Here is a 22,961-nt window from a genome sequence, read left to right on the forward strand (position 1 = left end):
GATTGGTGTTCAGAGGCGGAAGCAACCACGAAAGCAAGAAGTCGGCTTCTTTCCAGGTTTAAGGGCGCATTAGAATAGAAGAGACGATCGCGCTTCCTTATTGCGAGGTCCGGTAAGTGTTGGCGAAGGCACACTTCAACGTAGCTGCCAGGGCGCATGGTCTATGGCGGCCAAAGAACATGATGCCGAACAGCCTGGGGAAGGAAGCACGTAGAGGGGCATCGTTCGCGTGGGAACCGGCATCTATTATTCGATTCGGGACTTTTGCTGCCACCGTCTATCCTTTGAGCCGTGAACGCCTGCCATCTCCGCCCTTTAATAAGGCATTAACAATTAACAAACCATTATTCTCGCCACAGGATCGATAACTGAATAGAAAGGAACATCGACCAAGTCTTCAATCCACCAAGCCCTTCCACCACCAACAGAGGCTGTCCACCTCCGATAAAAATAACGCCATGCGCAATGCAATGCCTTGCTTCATCATGAAGCTCCGTATTCGCAAATGGGGTATAGGCCATGATCCAGTTCATCGTAAAAGCGAATGCACTAAATGTACAGAAGAAAACAAGGTGGGTAGGTCGGCTACATCCACACGGTGAAGAAGATCATGACACCAACCAGACCGAAAGCCATCCCGGCGATCTGCTTGGTGCCAGATCCTGAAGGTCTCTCGGAGGCCGAGGATTCGGCGGATTCTGTTGGCGCTGCCGAAGCGCTGGTACCCGAGGCCGTGGCTGTGGCCGTCGGACTCGACGAGAAGCTGCCCCTGAATGTCTCTCCGAGAGTGGGCAAGCGAACGTTTCCATCCACCAACCAACCACCCGTGGCCTTGGGACATTCGCGGGTGGAGACACTGGTCGGGTTGTAGTCGGACTTCATGACTCCGGTAGGAGTGATGGTAGCCCACTTGGCTTGCAGGTTCTGGAATTCGGGCGAGCGAGGGATCGGAGTGCCCTTGCGGGTGAAGCCATCGTAGACGTCGCCGGCCGTGATAGTCTTGGAGACCTCGGGGCCGTATGACACGATACCGTAGCGGTTCTCCTCGTAGATCCATTCGTACACCATGGCACCGCTCCAGTCATCCACCATGGGTTGGCTGAATATGGCGTCCTGGTCATCCCAGGTCCTGGGGCCTTGGCCAGTGATACAGCCCGTCTCGGTGAAGAAGATGGGCACAGGAAACTGCTCGGCCATGGCTTGTAAATTCGTGTAGCCTGAAGTGTTGTACGTGTTGGGGTCGCACCACTCATACGAGTTGAGCCCGAAGAAGTCGATGTTGTCCTCTGGTTTGCCGCCACAGGTGAGGTAGTCCTGCAGCATGGGTCGTAGCTCAGCAATGTCGGCGGCCGAGTAGCCGACAGGGATCTTGCGGTAGCCCTTCTGATCTCGGTAGGCCTTCATGTCTCGCGCAGCAGCCTTCATAAAAGGGGCGACCTGAGACTGGTTGTTAAGCGCGATAATCTCATTGCCGATGAAGAAGCCAAGAACATTGTCGTATTTCTCAAAGGTATCCATCACCTTGGCGTAGGCGTTGAACTGAGTTTCGTTCCAGTACGGGTTATTCTGCTCACGTCACGTTAGCGGCAGTCCGCACATGGCAGTAGAGGACGGCACGGACAGGAAGGATGTACGAGTCAAAAGTGTCCAAGTCAATGAGGGTGTAGATGCCGGCGTCGTCAAAGGCCGCCATGCACCCGTCGTGGTTTGCCGCGGGGTCGACGTGGTAGATGCGAATCGCATTGGTGCCCAGCGTCTTCATGAGGTTGGCGTCGCGGACGCATTGCTCGGCGTCGACCAAGGGGTCATCTGAACAAGGTTTGGGTTAGATGTGTGCTTTTGCAAGGCATGCATTGAGTTTAGCTGGGCTAACCTGGCCTCAATTGGTACGCAACTCCTGCCATGGCGTCAGTCGTGGGTAATCTGGCGGGAATGGAATGCTGGCTTACCTTTCATGAACCATTGCCTACCGTTCTCCTCGAAGAACTTGTTGCCAACAATCTCGATTGGTGCAAGGGCGGCGGCAGTGCCAAGCGGCAATGCCGAGACTAGATTGGAGACTCGCATTGTAAAGCAATAAATAATGGAAAGCCAAGTTTGTGATAAGCTTCAAACCCAAGGGCGGTATGGGGAGAAAAAAGTGAGGATGCAACGGGGTTGGTGGTGTCTAATTGTTGTGGTTCCAAAACAAATAAAGACGTCCAAGGTTCGCGACGACGACGGTGACGAGCGGAGGATATAAGTCGTCCCAAGAAGAGATGCTCTCCGAATCGAAATGCGGACAGCAAACCAAGAGCAGTGGTTTGTCGCGCTGGTGCAGGCGCAGGTAACGGAGAAAAGTAAAGACTGACTGTCGGCCGTCGTTGCTTCTCTCGTCGTCGGTTCGTGCTATCCACTCCTCTCTCTTTCCAACTCGGGTGTCGGTTCACCAATTCACCAACAACACAGCAACCAAGCCCTTCACTTTGCAGGTCGACTCCAACTCGGCACACCCTTCCAATGCGACGGCCAACGGTTCTTCTTGGCAGGAACGACAGAAAATGCGCAGAGTTGCGAGCGCAGCAACCGTTCTGGAGGGCGTCAGGCGAGGTGGAAAGGAAGGAGAGGCCTGGGTAGGTATCGTAGGTAAGCAGGCAGCCTCACACCAAGCAACAATGACATGTCGTGTCGGGGGAAGGGAGGGAAGCTGTGATTATTATTATTCTGATTCACCCCAGCTCCTCTCCTCTCGCTGCAGGTTGACGCGAGACAGGCTTCGAACAGCAAGGCCCTGCAATTTTTTCCCTCTCTCTTCGTTTGTCCCCCCCTGCCGGCGGCCTTTCTCACACACGGTTGCTCTCTTTCTCTTTTTGGAATCCCATCCCACCTCTCCACACGTGGAGTACCAAACAGACGAAAAATGCGCCTAGGAACTGGAGCTTGGAGCTCGCCCTGGTGCTAGCAATGGCACCGGTCCAGGGTGGGAAACGATGGCGGCAGGGGTGCGGCGACGAGGGGAAGAGGGGGGAAAACCCGAACAGACTCTCCCACACCAGGGACGTCAAGCTTGAATCAACAAGGCCGACTGCATGGGTCTGGGTCAATGGAGGTGCGCCATGTTGTGCCATTGGCGGCCGGCCAGGGAGGCAGCACCGCCTATCTTGATTGTCGCCCGGCCGGAGGGTGACCAGGTCTGACTCTGGCTGAGCTGGGCTGGACTGGAGGGCTGATGCACAATTGAAATGGACTTGCTGCTGCAGACCGGCGGCGTTGGTTGACCTCATTGGGGGCAACGCGGGTGGGTGGGTGATGCTAGACGAGGGTGGGAACACGGCTCCCTCTCCCCCATCCAAAGCAGGCTGACTGTAACAAGACGACGACGCGTCCGTCTCGTTGGCCTGCTTGATACTGAGAGGAGGACAGGTATGACATCGTTCCTTCCAGGGCTGATGATTATGTCCAGAATCCTTCCGTCCATAGCCCCCAGAGCCCACCGTCCATGTCACAACCAGGTAGGTGCTATCTCTGCTTTCGATCGGCCGATGCAATGCCCTCACCATCCCAGGACGACAATAAACCTGACGCCGGCGTCTAGGCAACGAACAATGAGGCAGAAGTAGAGACAACCCCCAAGTGTAGCCAAACCCGGCGTTTTCTTTCTTTTGCCCCCACGACCACAGACAACATGGCGCCATCCATCCGAAGCCATGCCCGTCTTTGATACCTGTCCAACCAAACTGGCGCGATTGGTTCGCGTCGTTTCGTATCCTTTCCACTGGCCTGGCCTTTGCTACCTTCTACATCCATGGGCCATAGAGCATGACCCAGCTGGCCTGCGACTACGAGTCGGAGCCCCGGGAATCGGACCGAGCTTTTTCATGGCGGATGGTTGGTCTGACGCTAGGCCGCCAGCTAGAGATTTTTGGTGCTTGCAATCCACACAATGGACAAAGGGTCCGACTGCATACACTACAACTCACAACTCGGCACCGCTAGCAAACTTTGGGAAGAATCCAGATTGATATTGCTAGCCCCGTGCTCTCTTCCGCTTCAGCGGCTCGCCTAGACCGGCCCACGGGGTTCTGCCTTTTTAGATTGGCGATGGCCAGCCATGCTGCAGGGTACGGCTGGAAACTGTTGGTGGGGGCTTTCCTCTCTTCATTTCATAACCAAGGCAGATGTCAAACCCAATACATAGCCAGTAAGCGCGGCAGCATGGCAAAACCCAGTAATGTACCCCCGTCCTTGATAACGAGCATGACGCAACGCTCTGATCGCAGGATTCCATCGAGAACCCTCTGAGTCTAGCAGTCCGACAATCATCGACGCGTGCTAGGGTAAGCTTAACCAATATTGATCTTAATTCTCTTTGTTGGAATCATGTCGACTGCAAGTTGCAACGGCCACTGTAGTTTAGTGTAGAAAAACGGACAAGGAAGCCCAGGTTTCGGTTTCGCGCTGGAGAGCGGCAACTGGACGCCCGTCAGTGGCCGACCTGGACATAATGTCAGATCATAGTGTTGATGGACGCAAAGCGAATGAGAGCGCCAACAGGACCTGTGGATCCGGGTACCAGCTTCCTGTCTCAATGCGGCATGTCAATAGCGCCCCGGGCGAATCCGTTGTTGCGACTCGCAGCAATCCCTAAGGTGCTGGGAGTTCTGCGCCTGCCAGCTGCACCTCTCCCGTCATCGCCCGTTGCAGTTGGCACACAGCAGGAGGCAGCATTGAAGCAGGTGTCACGCCACAGACAGGCCCCCTCTCTCAGCATCCTCATGCGACGGACCGACCGCCAGGTGCTGTGTTGACATCGTTTATCACCGAGCAATCGCAACCTCGTGAGGCCGAATAGAGTACACTGCAGAGGAGCCTTTCCCTTGTCGTTCGATGGATAAATGTCCATAATAGTACACAGGCAAGCAGAAGCAGGCTTCCCTCGTCGGTCAGCACCCTGCATGGACTTGAAACCTTAGAGATCAACCCCTCGACAGCGGCCCCGACTCAAGCTTCCCCCCAATATGCCACCAAAGCCCGCGGCATCCGGAGAAGGTGACCACCAACGACCAAAGACCAAGACTCGTGGCAGGATAATGCCGCCAGGTGAAAAAGGACGACGCGGCCAGCGAAGATCGTAAGGGTCTAAGGGTGTGCCAAGCTAACGCCGTGCCGCGCCCATCGTTGGAAACACGGGCGATCCTCCCTCGGCGTGTGTGAGGGCGGCGACACCACGCTTCCACGAGTCTAAAAGATAAGACCGCCAACTCTCATCGTCCGGTACTCGTAACGCTTGGCGTTCCCCTACCCCTCATATGACATGTATTCGTAATAACAGCCGGGCCAAGATGCGGAGACAGTTGAGGTGCCGGGGCAGCTCTAGACGGACGACAAGTACGATGTACAGCTTCGGGTCCACCCCGAAAAGAGTGTCGTGTGTGTTTGCCTCCCAAGGTGAGCCATGAACAAAACTATGGTTCGCACATGTTTCGCCGGCGGCCGGCTTGAATGAGGCAAAGCAATGACCAAGCTCTCGCTCATTCGTTCGCCCAAACACGAAACCTCAGCTACAAGTCTTGGGGTGCAAGTCAAGGTTAGGTGTTCTGTGAGCAGCTCACCCTGGTTGGCGGCAGCTCGAAACGGGATGGCCACCAGAGCAAACGACGGCAAAGGCTGCCTCCGAAAACCAAGTTCCAGGCCTTCTCAGGACCACAGGCGCTGCCCCGACAGAGCATGTCAACCGCCAAACATGCCACAGCCGAGGCGCTTACGGCTCAACGCATATGCGGCTACTCACTGTTCACCTAGCCATGGCCGTGAAGGTCAGTGCCAGATGACGGCCGACTTCCACTCCACAGTGAAATGGGAAAAATAGACTCATCAATCCCGGGTAATATGTCCGTCCTGCTTCGCCTCACCGAAAGGTAAAAGCCTCTTTACCGAGGTGCCTGCCTGCCTGCCCACCATCCTCCCTGGGGTGCCTGCTGAGGGGGTGCCCTATTCACCCTCTTTCGGGTTTCCGTTTGTCATATAAACAGCCCATTCGGTGGAAATAGCATCACGTAACACACAGCACAGATAATGCCATCCTCAGATGTCCGTCAGCGCGCAGGGTGCGTATTGCTTGCCAACCCAGCTTGCCAACACCCAATCCGGCAGGTTTATTCCCCTCCTGACGCGGGCCTCCGTTCGTTGTGAGGGCGTAAGACAAGTAAGTCCTGGACCGTTTGCGGTACAAAAAGGTCAAAGGTTCCCTCCCCCCGCCGTCCGTCAGCCTGCGGCTCGGCTTTACGTTCTTTCTGCTATTTTCTGCATGAAGCCGTGCTCCATAACACTCCAAGCTCCACACGTCAACGGCTCCAAATCACATCCCGAGGGGGTCACAATATAGATAAGTCTTTCGGGAAACGAAACCTTTACTTCTCAACATTTTTTTGTCTTCTTCATAAATCCTACCAGGGCCCCATTTCCAGGGCACGATCATGTCATTTGCAGCAGAGGTATCGCCGAGAGCAAGAAAAAGGAACAAAACGCAACGGGAAAACAAAAAGCTTCAACAAATCATATCCTAACACCCCCAGCCCCCATCCAGGCAGATGGCTCGTCCGGCACATCTTGTTTGAATCTTGTTTGAGATTCTGATGCACAACTCAAGCAGCTTGGTATGGTATCGATATCGGGACTGCGCCAAACCAATGAAAACAAAATTGCTCATCGCTCCTTTCTCGTACCGTACACTTCTCCCACTCGGGGCGGGGTCGGGCTCAGTAAACCGGAGCTCGGTCGCCGCGTCCACCTCGTACAGCGGGGCCCGAGTCCCACGGCGGCCCTGGCGACCGCGCCGGGGGTACACGGATGTTCCGGATGGCTGTGAACCCGGTCGCAAGATCCCGTTCTTGGTCTCGCTCGCTGCTGGCCGCACTACTGACTCCGCTGTTGTTCGACATGCCGCCGCTACTGTTCGTCCTCGAATGGGATAGCCTTCTCGGGCTGATGCTTCCGCTCAGGCTTTCGCTATCACGCCTCGACGGCTGGGACACGGAGTTTTGCCGGGTCGGCTGTGGCACGAGCTCCATGTTGGGACTTTCCGTTTGTATGCGTAAGTTTGACATGCCGAAGTCCCAGCCTCCATACTGGTGCACGCAGTGAGGTTCTTTTATGTCGCAGTACTTGGTCAGGATCTGGTAGACCTGGGTTTGCACCTCGGCCGCCGAGGGACGATCGAGGGGGTTTGCGGATAGCATGCGGGCGACGATATGCATCAATGGTACGATGCCTCGAAACACATAACCGCCGTCGGATGAAGAGACCTTCTTGGACGCCTCCTTGGCCAGTGTCGACATCCACGATTCGACCTGCCCTAGGTTCTTGTGGAAGGACGAGTCCAGTACCGCGCCACCGCGACCCGGGGTCTTGTGCTTGGCAGCCCGATGGGCCGAGAAACTCTTTGTTGTCTTCTTAACAAGGAAGCTCATCAAGTCCAGGATGACGCAGCCGAGGGAAAAGATGTCGGCGGCCTGCGGGTTCAGATACGGATTCGGAGTGTTTAGCATCGCGTTTGGGCTGCTTGGGTTATCACTTCGCGGAATGGAGAAGTTGGTATGGGTTTCTGGAGACGTCGATATGGCCATTGTCGCCGCCGCCACCCCACGGCCCAAGGGGCTCGTCGGGCCGCCCGTGGGACGAAACCACTGCTCGGGCGCTGCGTAGTCATACGACTCCCGGTCGAACGAATTCTTGTCCGTATAGCCGGCGAGCACCTCAGCGTTTAGTCTCGTAAAGTCGGAGTAGAATATATGGAGCTGGCTCGTGAAGAGGATCGTCGACGGCTTGATGTTACCATGGCAAAGCCTCCGGCTGTGGAGGTACGCGAGGGCATCGGCAAGGCACAGAATCCAGTTCATGACGGTGCGTCTCCTCTCTCTCTTGGCCAGGTTCTTGAAACTGGACGGGTTGTTGCCGAAGAAGGACTTCAGGTTGGAGTCGGTACCGGGTGTGAAGAGGACGTATGCCGCCCCGCCTTGGGTGTACGAGGCGTAATACGAGACCAAATGGTCATTTTGGATGCACCCAATGCTGTTGAGTATCTCAACAAACTCGTTTCTGGAAAGCTGGCCAACGCCGGTACCCAAAGGGATGCGGCGGCGGTAGAAAACCAAACCAGGGCAGTTGGGAAGGACGACCTTGTCGACTGCGTTGTTGCCGGTCGGGCGACGCTCGACAACATCGAGAGGAACGAGCTCGTGGTCGTTGAAAGCGACCTGGTCGCCTCGTTGGAAGGGTCTGAGCAAGTAGGTGAACTGGCGAGCGAAGAACTTGCGTTCGATCTTGTCGTCCCTCACGGCGGTCAGCCTGAGGCGCTCGACGTGTTCGGAAGAGATGGGCAGATCGTGGTCGTCCCAGGAGTCGTCGATAATGCCGAAGATCTGGTCTGGGATCTTGAGGTCGACGAGGATCAAGAAGATACGCTTGGCCTTGTTGTTGATCCAATCCCAATACGTCTCGTCCGTCAAGCCGTCGCCAAATGCCAGTGGTCTGTCTAAGCGCTCGATTTCCTCGGGCAGCAGGTACTGACAGACGAACTGCCTCGTGACGGTAGCGTCGATCCTGCCGGCATCCCACCACTGACCCATGGTGCCAAATGTCAAGGGCGGAAGATGTTCGTGATGACACGACCAGTCTCGCGGGGTCGTCGGATCAGCTCAGTCCGTGTCTGGCTCGTTCTGGGTGCTGACTCTGGCTCTGGCCCAGCCTTGCCTCGACTGGCCTCGGTGTACCTTTTGCGGTGCGTTTGGTTCGTCGCTCTTCTCTCGGTCGCTAGCCCCCCTGACAATGCGGTGACGTGCCTGCCGTCTAGGACGCTGACGATACAGGCTGCATTACCGCGTGCCCTCAGAGCCCGGTTCAGCTTCACTTGAGAGGAGCTGGGGTGGGCGGGATGTGGGAGCTGAAAGCGGAGAGCTGCAGAATTCACCAAGCAAGAGATTTTTTTCTGTTCTGGGTAGTGTGTGAGGTTTGGTTTATGTTTGAGACGAAGCCGATCAGGTCGGTGTCCTGGGCGGGAACGGAATTGTTTCATAGGTACGGAGCAGTAGGGGTTGGTTTGTCAGTTCCATGTCATGTCGAGTCTGCCCACCTCTGCTTCCACGCTTGGGAACCCTCACTTAAAGAGAAGAGATAGGGCAGCTTACCTTACTGAGGTACTTACTTTACTTACCTACCTTGCCTGCCTTGGGTAGGTAGGTAGGTAGGTAGGTACCTTCCGGTCTCTCGCGGGTACCTTACTGTAGAAACCTACCTAGGAAGACGTACCGTCTGCAATCGCCCAGTATCAGCGGCCCACACTCGGATGGTGCGGTTTTTTGGCTTTTACCTTTGGGGACGCAGCGGGCGGCACAGCGGGGGCAAGGTTGGTAGCCTGTAGCACACTGCCTAAGTACTGCAGAAGTGGTAACAGAAGACGAAGAGGACCCTGTCTTGCGGGCGCAAGCGCGGTTGCATAAGCCATTGCCATGATACCAGTCTCATCCTCGCTCTTGGATGGGACACTGCACGCGCGAAACTTGTACCTGTACCCCAAACCCCCCGCCCTCTGTAGTGTAGAACGAAGTCCCCTGCGGCGCTTGCGCATAGGGGCTGAGAGTGCCGTAGCCCCCCCCCCCCCCTCTCCTTCAAAGTCTCCAAGACGTCGTCGACGCCCTACAATACTCATTGGCTAGATAGGGCAAAGATAAGAAGTCATGGAGACTGTCCATCGGAAGCGCCACTTTCTATTTGACGGTGTGCTACCACATACTTGACCCGCGAGAAGCCACCACGCCATACACATGCCTACCCCGAAGCCACTCGCGGTGAAGTATCCTGTGCGGGATGAAGTAAAGACATGCTTGGCGTGCGTTGGCGTCGAACAACAGCTGGTTTTTGAATCACACGCGACACCGACGGTTCTCTTTGAATCAGGTCATCGCGGAGTCTGTCCGCTCCCCGACTGACTCTTACACTTCTCGCGCCTCTTGCCGAAGACCCTCCAGGGCGTCCCCTCCATCAGGGGGTTAGTTAGTCAAACGTCATGGTCCCCCCGGTGCCTACCGCGTGGGTGTTGGTGGGGACTCATTGAGTTGCCCCCCCCCCCCCCCCACTCGACGACATTCGTTGAATGTCTTCTTCGGATGTCTGCTTGTCAATGTCGTGTGGTTTTTTTGCGTTCCACCGAGCTCGTCAGCGTCGTGCGACTGAACGGAAAGGTTGGTCGCAGACCAGGGCGAGGGAAGTAAGGACGGCGAGATGGCCTGTTTTGAAGGGGAAATGCACTCGTCGACTCCGCGTACATGCCTCGACGTCCCAACAGACAAATCGGAGTACTGTACTGCGCAGGCGAGCGGGCGTTCGAGAAATCCGGCCGCGGTTCAACATGCTATCCCCCCTCTGCCAAGGTTGCACACGCCCTTTCTGCCCGTGTGTCTTCAGGGAGTCCAGCCCCCGCGACACTCTCAGGAGGGTCCATCAATCGACGACTGTCGAACGGGGTTTGACACCGCATCGTATTAATTTGACAGCCAGCGGGAATTCGGTGCCGCCTGAATTACGGATCGTCGAGCGAGCAGCATCACTTGAGTCGGGTGAAGGATCAAAGTGCAGCCGGCAGGAAATAAAGATATTAGCGGGCAGTAAGTAGGTATGAGGATCACAAAGAAAGTCGGAATGCGCTGGTGAGAGGTCGGGGGTTCTCCGCGAACAGTTGCCGCCCTACCTTAGGTACCTACCCAAGTACAGGTACACACGGCGCCGGACTTCGTTTCTTCCTGGCGACTCGACGACGTCCGGCTCTCAAAGATCTAGAACCACTCGACCGTCCCTCTCTGGTTGCGTTTTCCTACTCAAAAATTAGCCTTTCGGAATAACCCCATAGTCAACTCATCTCAACTCTTTCACGCCAACCTCTCAAGACATCAACCAACCGAGGCCTCGGTTCAAGGGCGGACGGGCGATGAGCCTGCCCTCTTTCTTTTTGCAGACACCATTCAGCCCTTACCCCAGCGACGATCCCCCGGACCAAATGACATCTGCCGCCAACGTTGTTGGGCTGGCAGTAGCCTGTCAGTCAGCGACTCTGTGTTGTCGAGTCTCAACCCCGTACCGACACCATGCCCTTCCTTATGTCACTATTGATCGCCCAGAAAATCACCGCCTTGGCGCGCACGAAGAAGCATTGTCCCATTGCTGCGTCACTCAGGATCAGGGCGAGACTTTGTTGCGCCCGCACTCTTCTCGGACCCACAAAAGCGCAGAAGCCTCCTTGCACCACCTATTCCCTTCTGACATATGACAAAGTTACAGTTCGCAACAATTATATGTAGCCTGAGAGTCTAATGCGTGTGTACTGCTACCCGACATGGCATGTACTGGGATCCCGACTATTGACATTTGATAATCTAGACCGCTGGATAGACCTAGGCGCTTGACCTGATAACCAACCACACTACAAAACCATGCGACAGAGCAATCTGTTAATCAGATAGACCAAGGCTTCGGCGCTGCTACATGTAATTGGTCTCGGTCGTCGGATTCATCCCAACGTTTCTAAGTCATATTCACAAACTTGTTCCTGATCGGGAAGAGAATAGTATACCGGCGCCTACGTTCGGCGACCTGCTTCGAGGCCACTGGCATATGACCAACATACACTGTACGGATACCTCTGCAGCATCTCAGGGTTCACTATCCACAGCCAAGCAATTTCGCTCGCCTTGGCGGTGTCCAGCGAAAACCACCGAAGGAAATCGTTCCCTTTGGGCGTCATCCATTGGACCGTCAGCATCTTGGACAATCAGAGAGACGGGCGCTCTGAAGCCGATGATCACCTGGTAAGCCCTTCCACGCCAGCTGTCTATGCCCATCAATCCGCGACACGCAATATCTCTCGCCGCTATGAATCGTATTACACGAACTGGTAACCCAACAACCTCCAAGGCCATGTTGAAGTTGTGGAACGTAATACTGTCCAAGTACAACAACCTCAACCGGGCAACATATTGTGAATCTTCAAGCTCACCGCTCCTTGTCACTAGGCAGGCAGACTCAGGAGGAGTACATTCGACCCTCCGAAGCAGTGAGTCGAACAACAGAGCTTGGCCTTGTTCGCCTTCCCTGAATGCCAACAGATCTTGCCCGTTGGGCTGCTCTCTACAACACCAATGAAGGCTTCCACTGACACGTAGTCACATTGCCTTTGCGCCGTTCGAATACGGCGTGATATGGTCAGAGACTTGGTCGTTCTTGTTTTGGATCGGATGTAATAACCGCGGACCAACCCCACCATCGCCAACTCTACCAAGTCCGTGTCTAGGTCGCCGATAAGGTAAGAATCGCGAAAAGGCCGTCTTTTCCCCTTTCCCCCCTCGTCTGAGGCACGGGCGTTCTTCAGTCTCCGCTAGGACCGCCCTCCTTTGATGTCGAGCGGATTGACAAACCCTCTCAGTTCCAGTTGGGTTGGTTTACATAATCTGTCAACTCATCCGAGTGGATTGGGACTGGGCAACGGCCTGGAGTGCCCTGGATAATCAGGGTGACTGACGCCTGGGCGACTCCTATTGTGTCACGAGATGATCAGTGCTTCGCGGTGGAGGGCGGTGAAGGGCTGCCGGGTTTCGGATTCACGGAGGTTCAAGCTGACTGGTTCTGGCGAAAGTGCGGCCCTTTCGTCTCCGTTGAGAGATAGAAGGGTACCTCACATAGCGCCATTCTCTGCAGCAACATCAGGTACCTCCGCAACCGATGGCGTGCAGGGGCCTGGTGACGAGTGCCCCGCAAGCCCCAAGCTTCCCGGCAAGGGAGTTGAGGCTACGACATGGCAACTCTAAATGCGTAACGTGGCCAGCATCCCGCTGTTCAACATCAACCACGCCTTCTTCCACCACGACCGACGGTGCCGAGACGCACTCCGAAGAATGGCCTTTTGAAGGGCTCATAATCACCTTATATCGAACGTGCGACAAGTCGACGGCCTCGCCAAATATTCCTCATACGCCACATCAACTCAGGCAGCCCTTTCGCCACAATGCCCGACTCGATGGACGCCCCGTTAATGGCCGGTCGCCAGGACCGCGACGACGAGTTGGACTACCGCGATGCGGACGAGGAAGCCGATGTCCTACCCCCGTCAATGAAGCAATCACAACAATCTACGCCCAGTCTCTTCGTCTGGCTTCTTACCTTTGCCGCCGGCATCAGCGGTTTGCTGTTTGGATGTGAGTTTGGCCGCGCAGTGTAGCATCGAAGCAGTGTGTGTGAGAGACAGAGTTCTGACCATGTATGTAACCAGATGATACGGGCGTAATATCGGCAACTCTTGTCAAGATCGATACCTCGCTCTCCAACCGAACCCTGACGACATTCGACAAGTCCATTATTACATCTAGTACCGCGCTCTTTGCGCTTCTCGTATCTCCCTTCTCTTCCATTGTCGCCGATGCGCTGGGCCGCAAGCGTGTTATCCTCGTCGCCGATATTCTCTTCATCCTTGGCGCATTGATGCAAGCATGGGCCGGCACAGTCACGTCCATGGTGATAGGCAGGTCGATAGTCGGCGCGGCTGTTGGAGCTGCCAGCTTCGTCGTCCCTCTGTACATCGCTGAGCTGGCCCCTGCCAGCCATCGTGGGCGATTGGTGACGATGAACGTCCTGTTTATCACGCTAGGCCAGGTTGTTGCGTACATCATCGGTTGGGCTTTTGCAGAGTACGGCGACCAGTCCACGGGATGGCGATGGATGGTTGGCCTGGGAGCTCTTCCTGCCGCCCTGCAATGCTCAATTCTCGTGCTGATGCCTGAATCACCACGATGGCTCGTCATGGTGGGCCAGTCGCTGAAGGCGAAGAAGGTGGTCGAGAAGGTCCTCGGCAACACGGTCGGCGGCATGAGGAATGCTGAGGCCGTCATCAAAGAAATCGAAATCGAGATTAGGGAGGAAAGAGAAGTCATGAGACGGGAGGGAACGCCGCGCATGGAGTGGTGGGGTGGCTGGCAAGAGTTGTTCTCGGTCGGGAGAAACAAGCGCGCGCTGGTTATCACATGCCTGCTCCAGGGACTCCAGCAACTTTGCGGGTTCAATTCGCTCATGTACTTCTCGGCGACCATCTTCAAGATGGTGGGCTTCGGCTCGCCCACACTCACTGCCATGAGCGTCGCCGTCACCAACTTCCTCTTCACGGTGGCAGCGCTGTGTCTCATCGACCGCATCGGAAGGCGCAAGATCCTGCTCTACTCCCTGCCGTTCATGGTTGCGGGGCTGATGCTGGCGGCGTACGGGTTTTCTTTCATCGACCTGCGGCCCGAAACGGCGGCCGCCAGCGAGGGCGGTACGGGCGAAGGAGCGGGTACGGATAGAGGAGCGGCGGTGTTGATTCTCATCAGCATTATGGGGTACGTCGCTGCGTATGCCCTCGGACTAGGCAATGTGCCATGGATGCAGAGTGAGCTGTTCCCGCTGGCGGTGCGGTCCATCGGCAGTGGAGTGTCAACTGCGACGAACTGGGGTGCCAACTTTGTCGTCGGCTTGACATTCCTCCCACTCATGGACGCACTCAGCCCTTCATGGACATTTGTACTCTACGCATTGGTATGCTTGCTGGGATATGGACTGGTCTGGCGAATTTATCCCGAGACGTCTGGCTTGACCCTCGAGGAGGCGACGAACCTGTTGGAGAACGGATGGGGGGTCCGACGTAACATCTGACTTCTGAGGGCCTGTAATTGAGATCGAAAGGGACCACGCTGTTTTGTACATTCAATCGCTACCTAGAGGCAATCTAGTCAATTCATCTTACTTTTAAAGAGGTTTAATGCGGGACTATCTTGTAGGTATGGAAACACGAGCTCACTACACCAAATGGTCTGTATACTTTGCTACTGTTGATCAAGAAATATGTATCTTGGTACACCATGCCGTGTGTCTTGAATTTCTAGTCAATCTACTTACAGATACTCTCAGGGTAGCTAAATATGTCTCGACTTATATTTGTAGTGACCATATCAAAGTAAATTCTACTCACTTTGTTCGGTGTAGCATGTTTCATTTGAAGAATAAACGGGCGAAATCCACGTCGTGCGAGAACCTTCTGAAGCAATGGATGAGACAGGGGGAGCCAGCAGCATGGCTTCGTTCCAGGCCTTTCTGGAAATTTTCAACGGTTGGACCGTGAGAGTGAGTGGAGAACCTTCCAATCGGGATTTTCTCTTGTTCTTCTTTCCTTTCTTCTTCTTCCCCAGCGGGCGGGGCAACCGGGTCAGGGACGAAGAGTCGAAAAGTTCGTCTTCCGCTCCGTGTGACTCGGGAGGGGAACGGAAGGCGGCAAGAAGCGGCATTGGGCTTCGTTGGGCTCGGCGAGGTGAGGGTCTTGAGGGTGCGCCGAGGGGGCCGCCGGGGGAAAATGTGGATGGAGGAACAGGAAGATGAGAGATGAGAGATGACGGATGGGCCCACGATCGTCTCGCCTTGGGCAGTGTTATCCAATCTTACCGTACATCCGTCCTTTCCCTATTTCGTTTTTTGCTAGTCTCTTTCTCCATTTTGGGCATCTTCCCAACGAGTTCATTTTTCGACAACCCAAACCTGTCTGATGCGAAATGGAGCGTAGGATGACCGGGCGCCCTTTGCGACCATGTCCATCGCTCTGCTTTCTCTCTCTCTCTTTCAACTGCCGCTGTTCAATACCGCGGGGGGCGATTGAAACCTCTTCGGCTTACGGACACGGACCGATAACCGAGCGCGGTGCGCCCACAAACCGGGGACGCCGTGGCGTGCCAGTAAGGTTAGTCAGTGCTGCAGGCCGCGACGGCGAGCTAGGCTATGCAGTCTAGACGCAGGGTGACGTTTAAGGCTGATGACTAACAGAACGCGGGCGGTCTGACGGGTGACCCGAAAATTTTGACATTCTGGGCAATCAAATGACACCAAGTGGAGGGTTTGATTTTTTTTCTTTCTCTTTGCTTTTCTTGTCGTTCAGATACCTATGTCTAGGGCCGTTGGATTGGCTTCCGCTTAACTCCTTCCAAACTCCAGCCCGGTGACATCACACTTACACTTCCAAACACCGGTTCTAGCCCCTCTCCACCCCACCTACTTGGTTCCCATCTCATGCCGTCGTCGGATCCGACCGGTTAACAAAAAGTCAAGTTTATTGGCCGGGCTGTGTGTCGAAGATCGCTGTGAACTCTACTCCACTGCTTGTCGCTCGAGCCGAATTGGGGACTGTGACTCGCGGGTGCGCAGAAACTCTCCTTGTGAACAGTTCGATTGAGTGTTCCGTTCGGGTTGGGATGACGAAAGTCTAAGTCGGGCTCACGAGGACGCAAAGTTTAGTAAATGCCAATCTAGACGAACCGCATTTATAAGAACATCAGTCTACCAATCCCGGATTTGTAACGACACCGCCCCAATGGCCAAACTAGACTGTTCAAGGGTGGTGGACCCGCGTCATCGGGTCAAGGACATAAGGGCGAGACGTGGGCAAAGACGACGAGTGAGGGTAGGGAGGGAAAAAAAAGCTGATACAACCAAAGGCCGAGCGAGCATCCACACCTCGGCTAGGCTCCATTGCAGATCCTAGTAACGAACAGTGCCGGCTACCGCCTCCGGCCCCGACCTGGTCCACTTTTGTATTTTCTCCTTTCTACAGGCACCCGTTCGGCTCATGTCGCTTGTTTTCTTCGTGGTGATGCCGAGCTCCCTGCCGGGTCTTTGAACCAAAGGCAAGAGAACAAGAGAAGAAGGGGGGAAAATCCTTGAATGGGGTCGACTCCCAAGTGGGACTCGGCCGACCCATAGGGGCTATCGTATCTCTCACATTCCATCCCCTTACTGTTTAGTAACCCGGGAGATGTCCCGGCTGGTTCCCATCAGCTGAGAGGAGAGTCATTCGTACTGGATTTTGACAAATCCACCCTCTGCTCCGCGTCGTCTTCTCCGGTCTTTTTTATCTCCATACGCACTCCCTCGGCCTTTGCCTGCTTGTTTTCTGGCTTACCTATCCGATCTCTCCAATCCACAATCTCACTAATTGTCCCTTCGTCTGAATTGACCTACTCTCTCTCTCTCTCTCTCTCTCTCTCTCTCCATTTTACATATCCTTGGACCAGACAAGTCACTATTGTATCATTCATAAGACGAAAGCTGCCCACCTACAGTACATCGGATCGCGCACTTGCAATATCCTGTTTATATCCATCACACGTTCCGCTCACACGCTCACCTCCCCATTGCCACCGATCTAGACCTATCTCATCCGCCACAGTCAATTGGTATCATTCTACATTGACGTAGCTCGTTAAGCACGCCGTCCTCTTAATAGCCCCGAGCTATCTTTCCGCACAGCGCATCATTGCATGAGTCTGCTGCTACAACAACACTTCCTCGCGCACTCTTCTCGGTTCACGATATAAATACCGGCCGATCATCACAGCGACACTTTGATCGGTTACCCCCCTTCCCTAGAACACAACCCCTAGGCACCGTCCAACAATGGCGATGGACGAACTAGACCGCGAGATCGAGGCCGCCGAGCGCGACGCCTCTCAGAGCCGCTACCACGGCCGCGAAAGCCACGAGATCGAGCGGGTCCTCTCCAATTCTTCCTCTTCGACCTCCACGTCCTCCGCCTCCCACGCCGGCGCCCGCCCCGCCTACCGCACCGGCACCGGCATCAGCCGCGTCTCGACCCAGAATGACCTCGAGCGCCACCCGACGGCCCTGAGCCGCATCGCCACCGCCCGCAGCCAGCACTCTAACACCGTCGGCCGTAGCATCAAGAGCAGGGAGTCGAGAAAGGCCCTGCCCGCCATGGGCGCCGGCAAGCCCTACCCGCCGCCGCTGCCCGAGCAGGAGGACTACGTTGTCGAGTTTGACGGGCCTGACGACCCCCTCCACGCGCAAAACTGGCCGTTGAAGAAGAAGTAAGTCGGCCCAATTATGCTTGTTCACCCGCGCGGGCGTTCGTCTCTTGAGGTGTTTGTCTGGAGGCGTCTGTTGCTGACACGCTTTGGCTCGCAGGTTGCTTACAGCCGCAATGCTTGGCTACACCACCATGACGTCTGCCTTCACATCCAGTATCTTCTCTGCGGCGACGCAGGTCATCGCGACCGAGTACAACGTCTCGGCCACCGTGGGCACCCTCGGCGTGTCCTTTTACGTCCTGGGCTTCGCCTTTGGCCCGACGCTGTGGGCGCCCCTCTCCGAGCTCCGCGGCCGTAGGCTGCCCATCGTCCTCTCCATGTTCGGTTTCTCCATCTTCTCCATCAGCACCGCCGTCGCCAAGGATCTGCAGACCATCTTGATCTGCCGATTCTTCGCCGGCTTCTTCGGCGCGTGCCCCCTGGCCGTCGTCGCCGCCGTCTTCTCCGATATGTTTGACAACCGCACCCGTGGCTCCGCCATCACCGTCTTCTCCATGGCCGTCTTCACCGGCCCGCTCCTGGCCCCCTTTATCGGCGGCTTCATCGTTGAGTCACACCTCGGCTGGCGCTGGACCGAATACATCCCCTCCTTCATGGGCTTCTTCGCCTTCTTCCTCGATCTGTTCTTCCTCGAGGAGACGTACCCGCCCGTCATCTTGGTTGGTAAGGCATCTGAGCTCCGCCGCAGGACCAGGAACTGGGGCATCCACGCCAAGCAGGAGGAGATTGAGGTCGACCTGAAGGAGATGATCAACAAGAACTTTTCCCGTCCCATGCGCCTCCTCTTTGGCGAGCCCATCGTCACCGCGCTGTCCGTCTACATGGCCTTCATCTACGGACTGTTGTACCTGTTCCTGACGGCGTACCCCTTCGTCTTCCGCGGCATCCACGGCTTCGGCGCCGGCCAGTCCGGTCTCACCTTCTTTGGCATGATCACTGGCCAGCTCATTGCCGGTATCACCGTCTTGCTCCAGCAGCCGTGGTACTTGCGGAAGCTGAAAGCCAACAACGGCGTGCCCATCCCGGAGTGGCGTCTTCCGAGTGTTATTGCTGGCGGCGTGTTCTTCGCGGCCGGTATCTTTTGGTTTGGATGGTAAGCTTCATCTCCACGTTGTAGCTCAGCTATGTACATGAAGTACTAACATAATTTTAGGTCTGGATACCGCGAAGACATCCACTGGATCGTTCCTACCCTCAGTGGTCTCTTCACCGGTTTCGGTCTCATGTCTATCTTCCTCCAGGCTCTCAACTACCTCGTCGACGCCTACCTCATGTTGTACGTGCTGTCCTATTATCCGACCCATTCGTCGCAATAAACTGACCATCTCTCCAGCGCGGCTTCCGCCATCGCCGGAAACACCTTCCTCCGTTCCCTCTGCGGCGCCGGCTTCCCCCTGTTCGCGAGCTACATGTTCAACGGCATGGGCATCGAATGGGCGTCGACACTGCTCGGTATTGTCGCCGCCGTCCTCGTGCCCATCCCCGTCATCTTCTACATCTGGGGCGCCAAGATCCGTGCCAAGAGCGCCTACGCCCCGACCTTCGCCGCCCCGGCCGACGAGCCCGACAACGACGATACGGAGGCGTTCGCCAACGGCCGCACGAGTCACGACAACGAGAAGCCGCCCTCCATCGCTGCGCTGGATGCGAGCAGGCCGAGGACGAGCGGCGACAAGGCCATGAACGCTGTCTAGACAATCTTCACGCGGAGTTTTGTTGTCTATACGATTAATCTCTTCCGTACACAAACTCTCTCTCTCACACACACACACACATACCCTTGGATTTATGCGGTTCCCGGCGTTTGATGAGATACCATGGGTCGGTTTTTTTTGGAGAAAACAAAAAAGTTCTGTTGGCTTTTGCTTTTCCCTGGGCATTACATAACGTCTCACTTGGAGACGGTCATGACAGCATCATCTGATACCATTTTGCCCAACAAACCTACCATAGCTTATTTACGCTTAATTTACATCATCTAATAAAAGAAACCCAAAGTATTGGTCTTTGTTTCCGTACATGTTTTCACACGTCGATGAGTTCATCACCAAGACTATCTCGTGGCTAAATATGACCCTTCACTCCACTTCGGGAATCTGCAGTTGGAAGGGCGCGGTGTCATGGCCCGATTCGGCAGGTCGTGCAAGACGGACGCCGTACCCATCCGATATCGAACATGGTCCCGGCTCCACGCTTCGGGGCACGCCAGTACGGACGGCATGGCGAATGTGCAACCAAAAAAAAAACTTATCTCCGGGGCCTGGAAGTGGAGGGCCGGCGAGGATGGTCCTTCGGCATTGGTCAGCACATGACTTTCTACAGGGCGTGTCTACATGTCTTTACGACGTGTAAACCCGGTTGTCACAACCGGAGTCAAAGAAAATGAGGGGAAGTGGCTGTGTTGACAAGACTCACATGAACGAATCCTTCATAATCTCGCCTCCTTGCCGGGAGATTTGTTTCATTTTTGCGTAGATACAGCCATCGACAACGTATTCCCCTTCAACACGCAATTAAACGACTTATTCGTGCGGTAAATATTGGCTTTCGCTTAGATCTGAGAACCACGATTGAGTAGGCGGGGGACCGATAGACGAACATTCCATACGGACCTACTCATCTCTCCAGCACATACATAGTATCAGTCATCTCAAACAGCACAATCCAAACCCCGATCTCGTCATGTCGGCCGAAGAAGAGGCCCCGAAGCCATCCAAGACGTACGATGGGAGCTGCCACTGCGGCAACATCAAGTTCTCGCTGACGCTCTCGCCGCCGCTGGAGGAGGGATACAAGGTCCTAAACTGCAACTGCTCCATCTGCCGACGCAGCGGCTATCTCCTCATTTGTACACCTCCTCTTCACTTGCGCCCCCGCCCCCTTTCCGTTTCTCTCGGCCTCAGACGCCGCTTGAGCTAACCTCCCTTTCGCACAAAAAGACCCCGAAAAGAAGGACGTCACTTGGCACGACGGCTCCCGCGAGCGGTGTGTCAACTACCGCTTCAACACCAAGACCAAGGACCAGATGTTCTGCGGCGGCTGCGGGTCGAGCCTGGGTATCGACTTTCTGGAAGACACGTGTTACGGCATCAGCGTATGGTTTCTTGTCTTCTTATCGTCAGTTAGGATTTTGATGATGTGGGGGAAACGCTGACAGAATCGAGACAGGCACGTGCGCTGGATGGCATCGATCTTGATACGCTAACGTACAGGAAGCTGGATGGCGTCAACAAGGTGTCGCCAGCGCAGGACCTGTCGGGAACCGAAACCAAGAAAGCTAGCACTCAGGCCTAGCCATGAACCTCGAAGTTGAAATTAGAATATATATCCATTCAGATACGTCTTTACAATTTTTGCTATATGCGTGACCTGCTGGCGGTATTACAGAGAACCTCCGGCGCCGGCACCACAGGCCTCCTCGGGGGATAATTGGCAACAAGCAGGCCCAGTGACCATTTCCTCTAGATCAGACTCCCGTTCTTCTCGCCCATCCCCTTCTCCTGCCTGCCGATGAACGTCTGCATCGAGGTATCCACGCCTGCCACTCGTCTAGCGACCTGCTGCACGGCGACGGGAAGCACGTTGTACCAATGAATCCAGCGCGCGTAAAGCGGCATCGCGACATGGGCGCTCCGCCCTGCGTCGATGGCGGCGATGACCTCCTTGCAGACGTCGACGGGCTCGACGACGGGCGCGACAAAGGCGTGCGGGGTCTGTACGCCGTAGAAGAGCGGCGTCGACAGTTGGCCGGGCTCGACGAGTATGGTGCGGATATCCGGGTAGGAGGCCGCGAGCTCGGCGGTCAGGGACTTGTGGAGGGCCGTCACGCCGGCCTTTGCGGCGGCGTAGTCCGTCAGGCGGGCGGCGCCGAGGTGGCCGAGTACCGAGGACATGGTCACAACGGTGCCGCCATTGCCGCCACGGATCATGGGCGGGAGGAAGGTCTTGAGGGTGTAGAAGTGCGCCGTGAGGTTCGTCGCGATAGACTTCTCAATCTCCTCGAAGTCGAGTTCCAGGAGGGACTTGCCCTTGACAATGGCAGCGTTGTTGATCAGGACGGTTGGAGTGCCGAGCTATTTTGCGCGAACATGTCAGTCACCCTTTTCGCCGACGCAACGTTTGGACACAAAGTAGAGGGGAAGAGAGAGCTCACATCTCTTTCAATCTCGGCCGCGACCCTCGCAACTTGCGTCTTGTCCGTGACGTCGCACTTGTAGAACGTGACGCCCCTCGCCTCGCCGTTCTCCATATCGTTAACATCCAGCACGGCGACGGTAGCGCCGCGCATGCCGTATACCTCGGCGACGAGGAGACCCAGGCCGCTGCCGCCGCCGGTGATAACGATGACCTCCTCGTTGAGGTCGACGTCGCGCGGCAGTCCGTACGCGATGCGTTGGTTGATCACGTTGGCCATCCAGCACAGCGTGATGAAGGTGGCCCAGGCGATGGAGCCGACCATGGGCGGGGCATCCCAGCGCAGGGCCTGGGCGCGGAAGCAGAGGGGGATGATCCACGAGATGAAGGGGTGGAAGAAAGTGACCTTGAAGACCTTGACGAGAAGGTCGATGGAGAGCGGCGCGAACCACGAGTCGCGCTGGGGCGGGCGTGGGTAGTCCATAGTGGGCGGCGGTGGTGGTATGTCGCGGCGGCACGAGAGGTCGAAGTCGTAAGATAAGCTGTGTCGTGTCGAGCTAAGGGCGGGATTAGTATAGGATTTCTGGGATGGCGGCCTGCACAGATTTGAAGAATTAAGATGAGACAAGTTCGGTAGTGAGTTCGAGAAGAATTGTACAGGTGTCGTCCAGCGTGAGGGAAGAAGGAAATGCAAAAAAGGGCCAAGATGAGACGAAAGGCCGCACAGTCAAAAACCTCAGTCGAGCCACGGGGAAGCTTGACGCTCGTCGTCACATGTGGATGGATCTGGATCGTTGAAACGGTGGCCAAGCGCCTAGGGGGTTGCTCCTGCTCCTGCATGTGCCCCGGCCCCCCTGGAAAACCTCCTGGGACGGCCGCTAAAACGCCCTGTGAGCCCCCTTGCAG

At 55.8% G+C, this 22,961-nt stretch overlaps 6 protein-coding genes across 6 annotated transcripts; 3 read left to right on the forward strand and 3 right to left on the reverse strand.

Moving 5' to 3' along the window:
* Window positions 1-585: 585 nt before the first annotated feature.
* CH63R_10252 (1,3-beta-glucanosyltransferase) lies at window positions 586-2,067 on the reverse strand (the record flags this gene model as incomplete). Its single annotated transcript, XM_018305226.1, has 3 exons — window positions 586-1,566; window positions 1,613-1,809; window positions 1,950-2,067. 3 exons carry the CDS (start codon window positions 2,065-2,067, stop codon window positions 586-588), a joined length of 1,296 nt encoding a protein of 431 aa, XP_018154650.1.
* A 4,670-nt stretch (window positions 2,068-6,737) lies between these two features.
* Window positions 6,738-8,606, reverse strand: CH63R_10253 (Protein kinase; the record flags this gene model as incomplete). Its single annotated transcript, XM_018305227.1, has 1 exon — window positions 6,738-8,606. The coding sequence occupies one exon, from the start codon at window positions 8,604-8,606 to the stop codon at window positions 6,738-6,740; it is 1,869 nt and encodes a 622-aa protein (XP_018154651.1).
* Window positions 8,607-13,030: 4,424 nt separating this feature from the next.
* Window positions 13,031-14,706, forward strand: CH63R_10254 (Myo-inositol transporter 1; the record flags this gene model as incomplete). The annotated part of the gene is made up of 2 exons (XM_018305228.1): window positions 13,031-13,220; window positions 13,295-14,706. 2 exons carry the CDS (start codon window positions 13,031-13,033, stop codon window positions 14,704-14,706), a joined length of 1,602 nt encoding a protein of 533 aa, XP_018154652.1.
* A 2,784-nt stretch (window positions 14,707-17,490) lies between these two features.
* CH63R_10255 (Major facilitator superfamily transporter) lies at window positions 17,491-19,615 on the forward strand (the record flags this gene model as incomplete). Its single annotated transcript, XM_018305229.1, has 4 exons — window positions 17,491-17,921; window positions 18,019-19,014; window positions 19,075-19,197; window positions 19,255-19,615. 4 exons carry the CDS (start codon window positions 17,491-17,493, stop codon window positions 19,613-19,615), a joined length of 1,911 nt encoding a protein of 636 aa, XP_018154653.1.
* Window positions 19,616-20,603: 988 nt separating this feature from the next.
* On the forward strand, window positions 20,604-21,215 carry CH63R_10256 (Glutathione-dependent formaldehyde-activating enzyme; the record flags this gene model as incomplete). The annotated part of the gene is made up of 3 exons (XM_018305230.1): window positions 20,604-20,769; window positions 20,861-21,015; window positions 21,090-21,215. 3 exons carry the CDS (start codon window positions 20,604-20,606, stop codon window positions 21,213-21,215), a joined length of 447 nt encoding a protein of 148 aa, XP_018154654.1.
* A 167-nt stretch (window positions 21,216-21,382) lies between these two features.
* CH63R_10257 (Short-chain dehydrogenase) lies at window positions 21,383-22,539 on the reverse strand (the record flags this gene model as incomplete). The annotated part of the gene is made up of 2 exons (XM_018305231.1): window positions 21,383-21,994; window positions 22,075-22,539. 2 exons carry the CDS (start codon window positions 22,537-22,539, stop codon window positions 21,383-21,385), a joined length of 1,077 nt encoding a protein of 358 aa, XP_018154655.1.
* Between the last annotated feature and the right edge of the window lie 422 nt (window positions 22,540-22,961).

This window comes from Colletotrichum higginsianum (genome assembly GCF_001672515.1).
Source record: "Colletotrichum higginsianum IMI 349063 chromosome 7 map unlocalized unitig_7, whole genome shotgun sequence".
In the NCBI taxonomy this organism is placed as follows: domain Eukaryota; kingdom Fungi; phylum Ascomycota; class Sordariomycetes; order Glomerellales; family Glomerellaceae; genus Colletotrichum; species Colletotrichum higginsianum.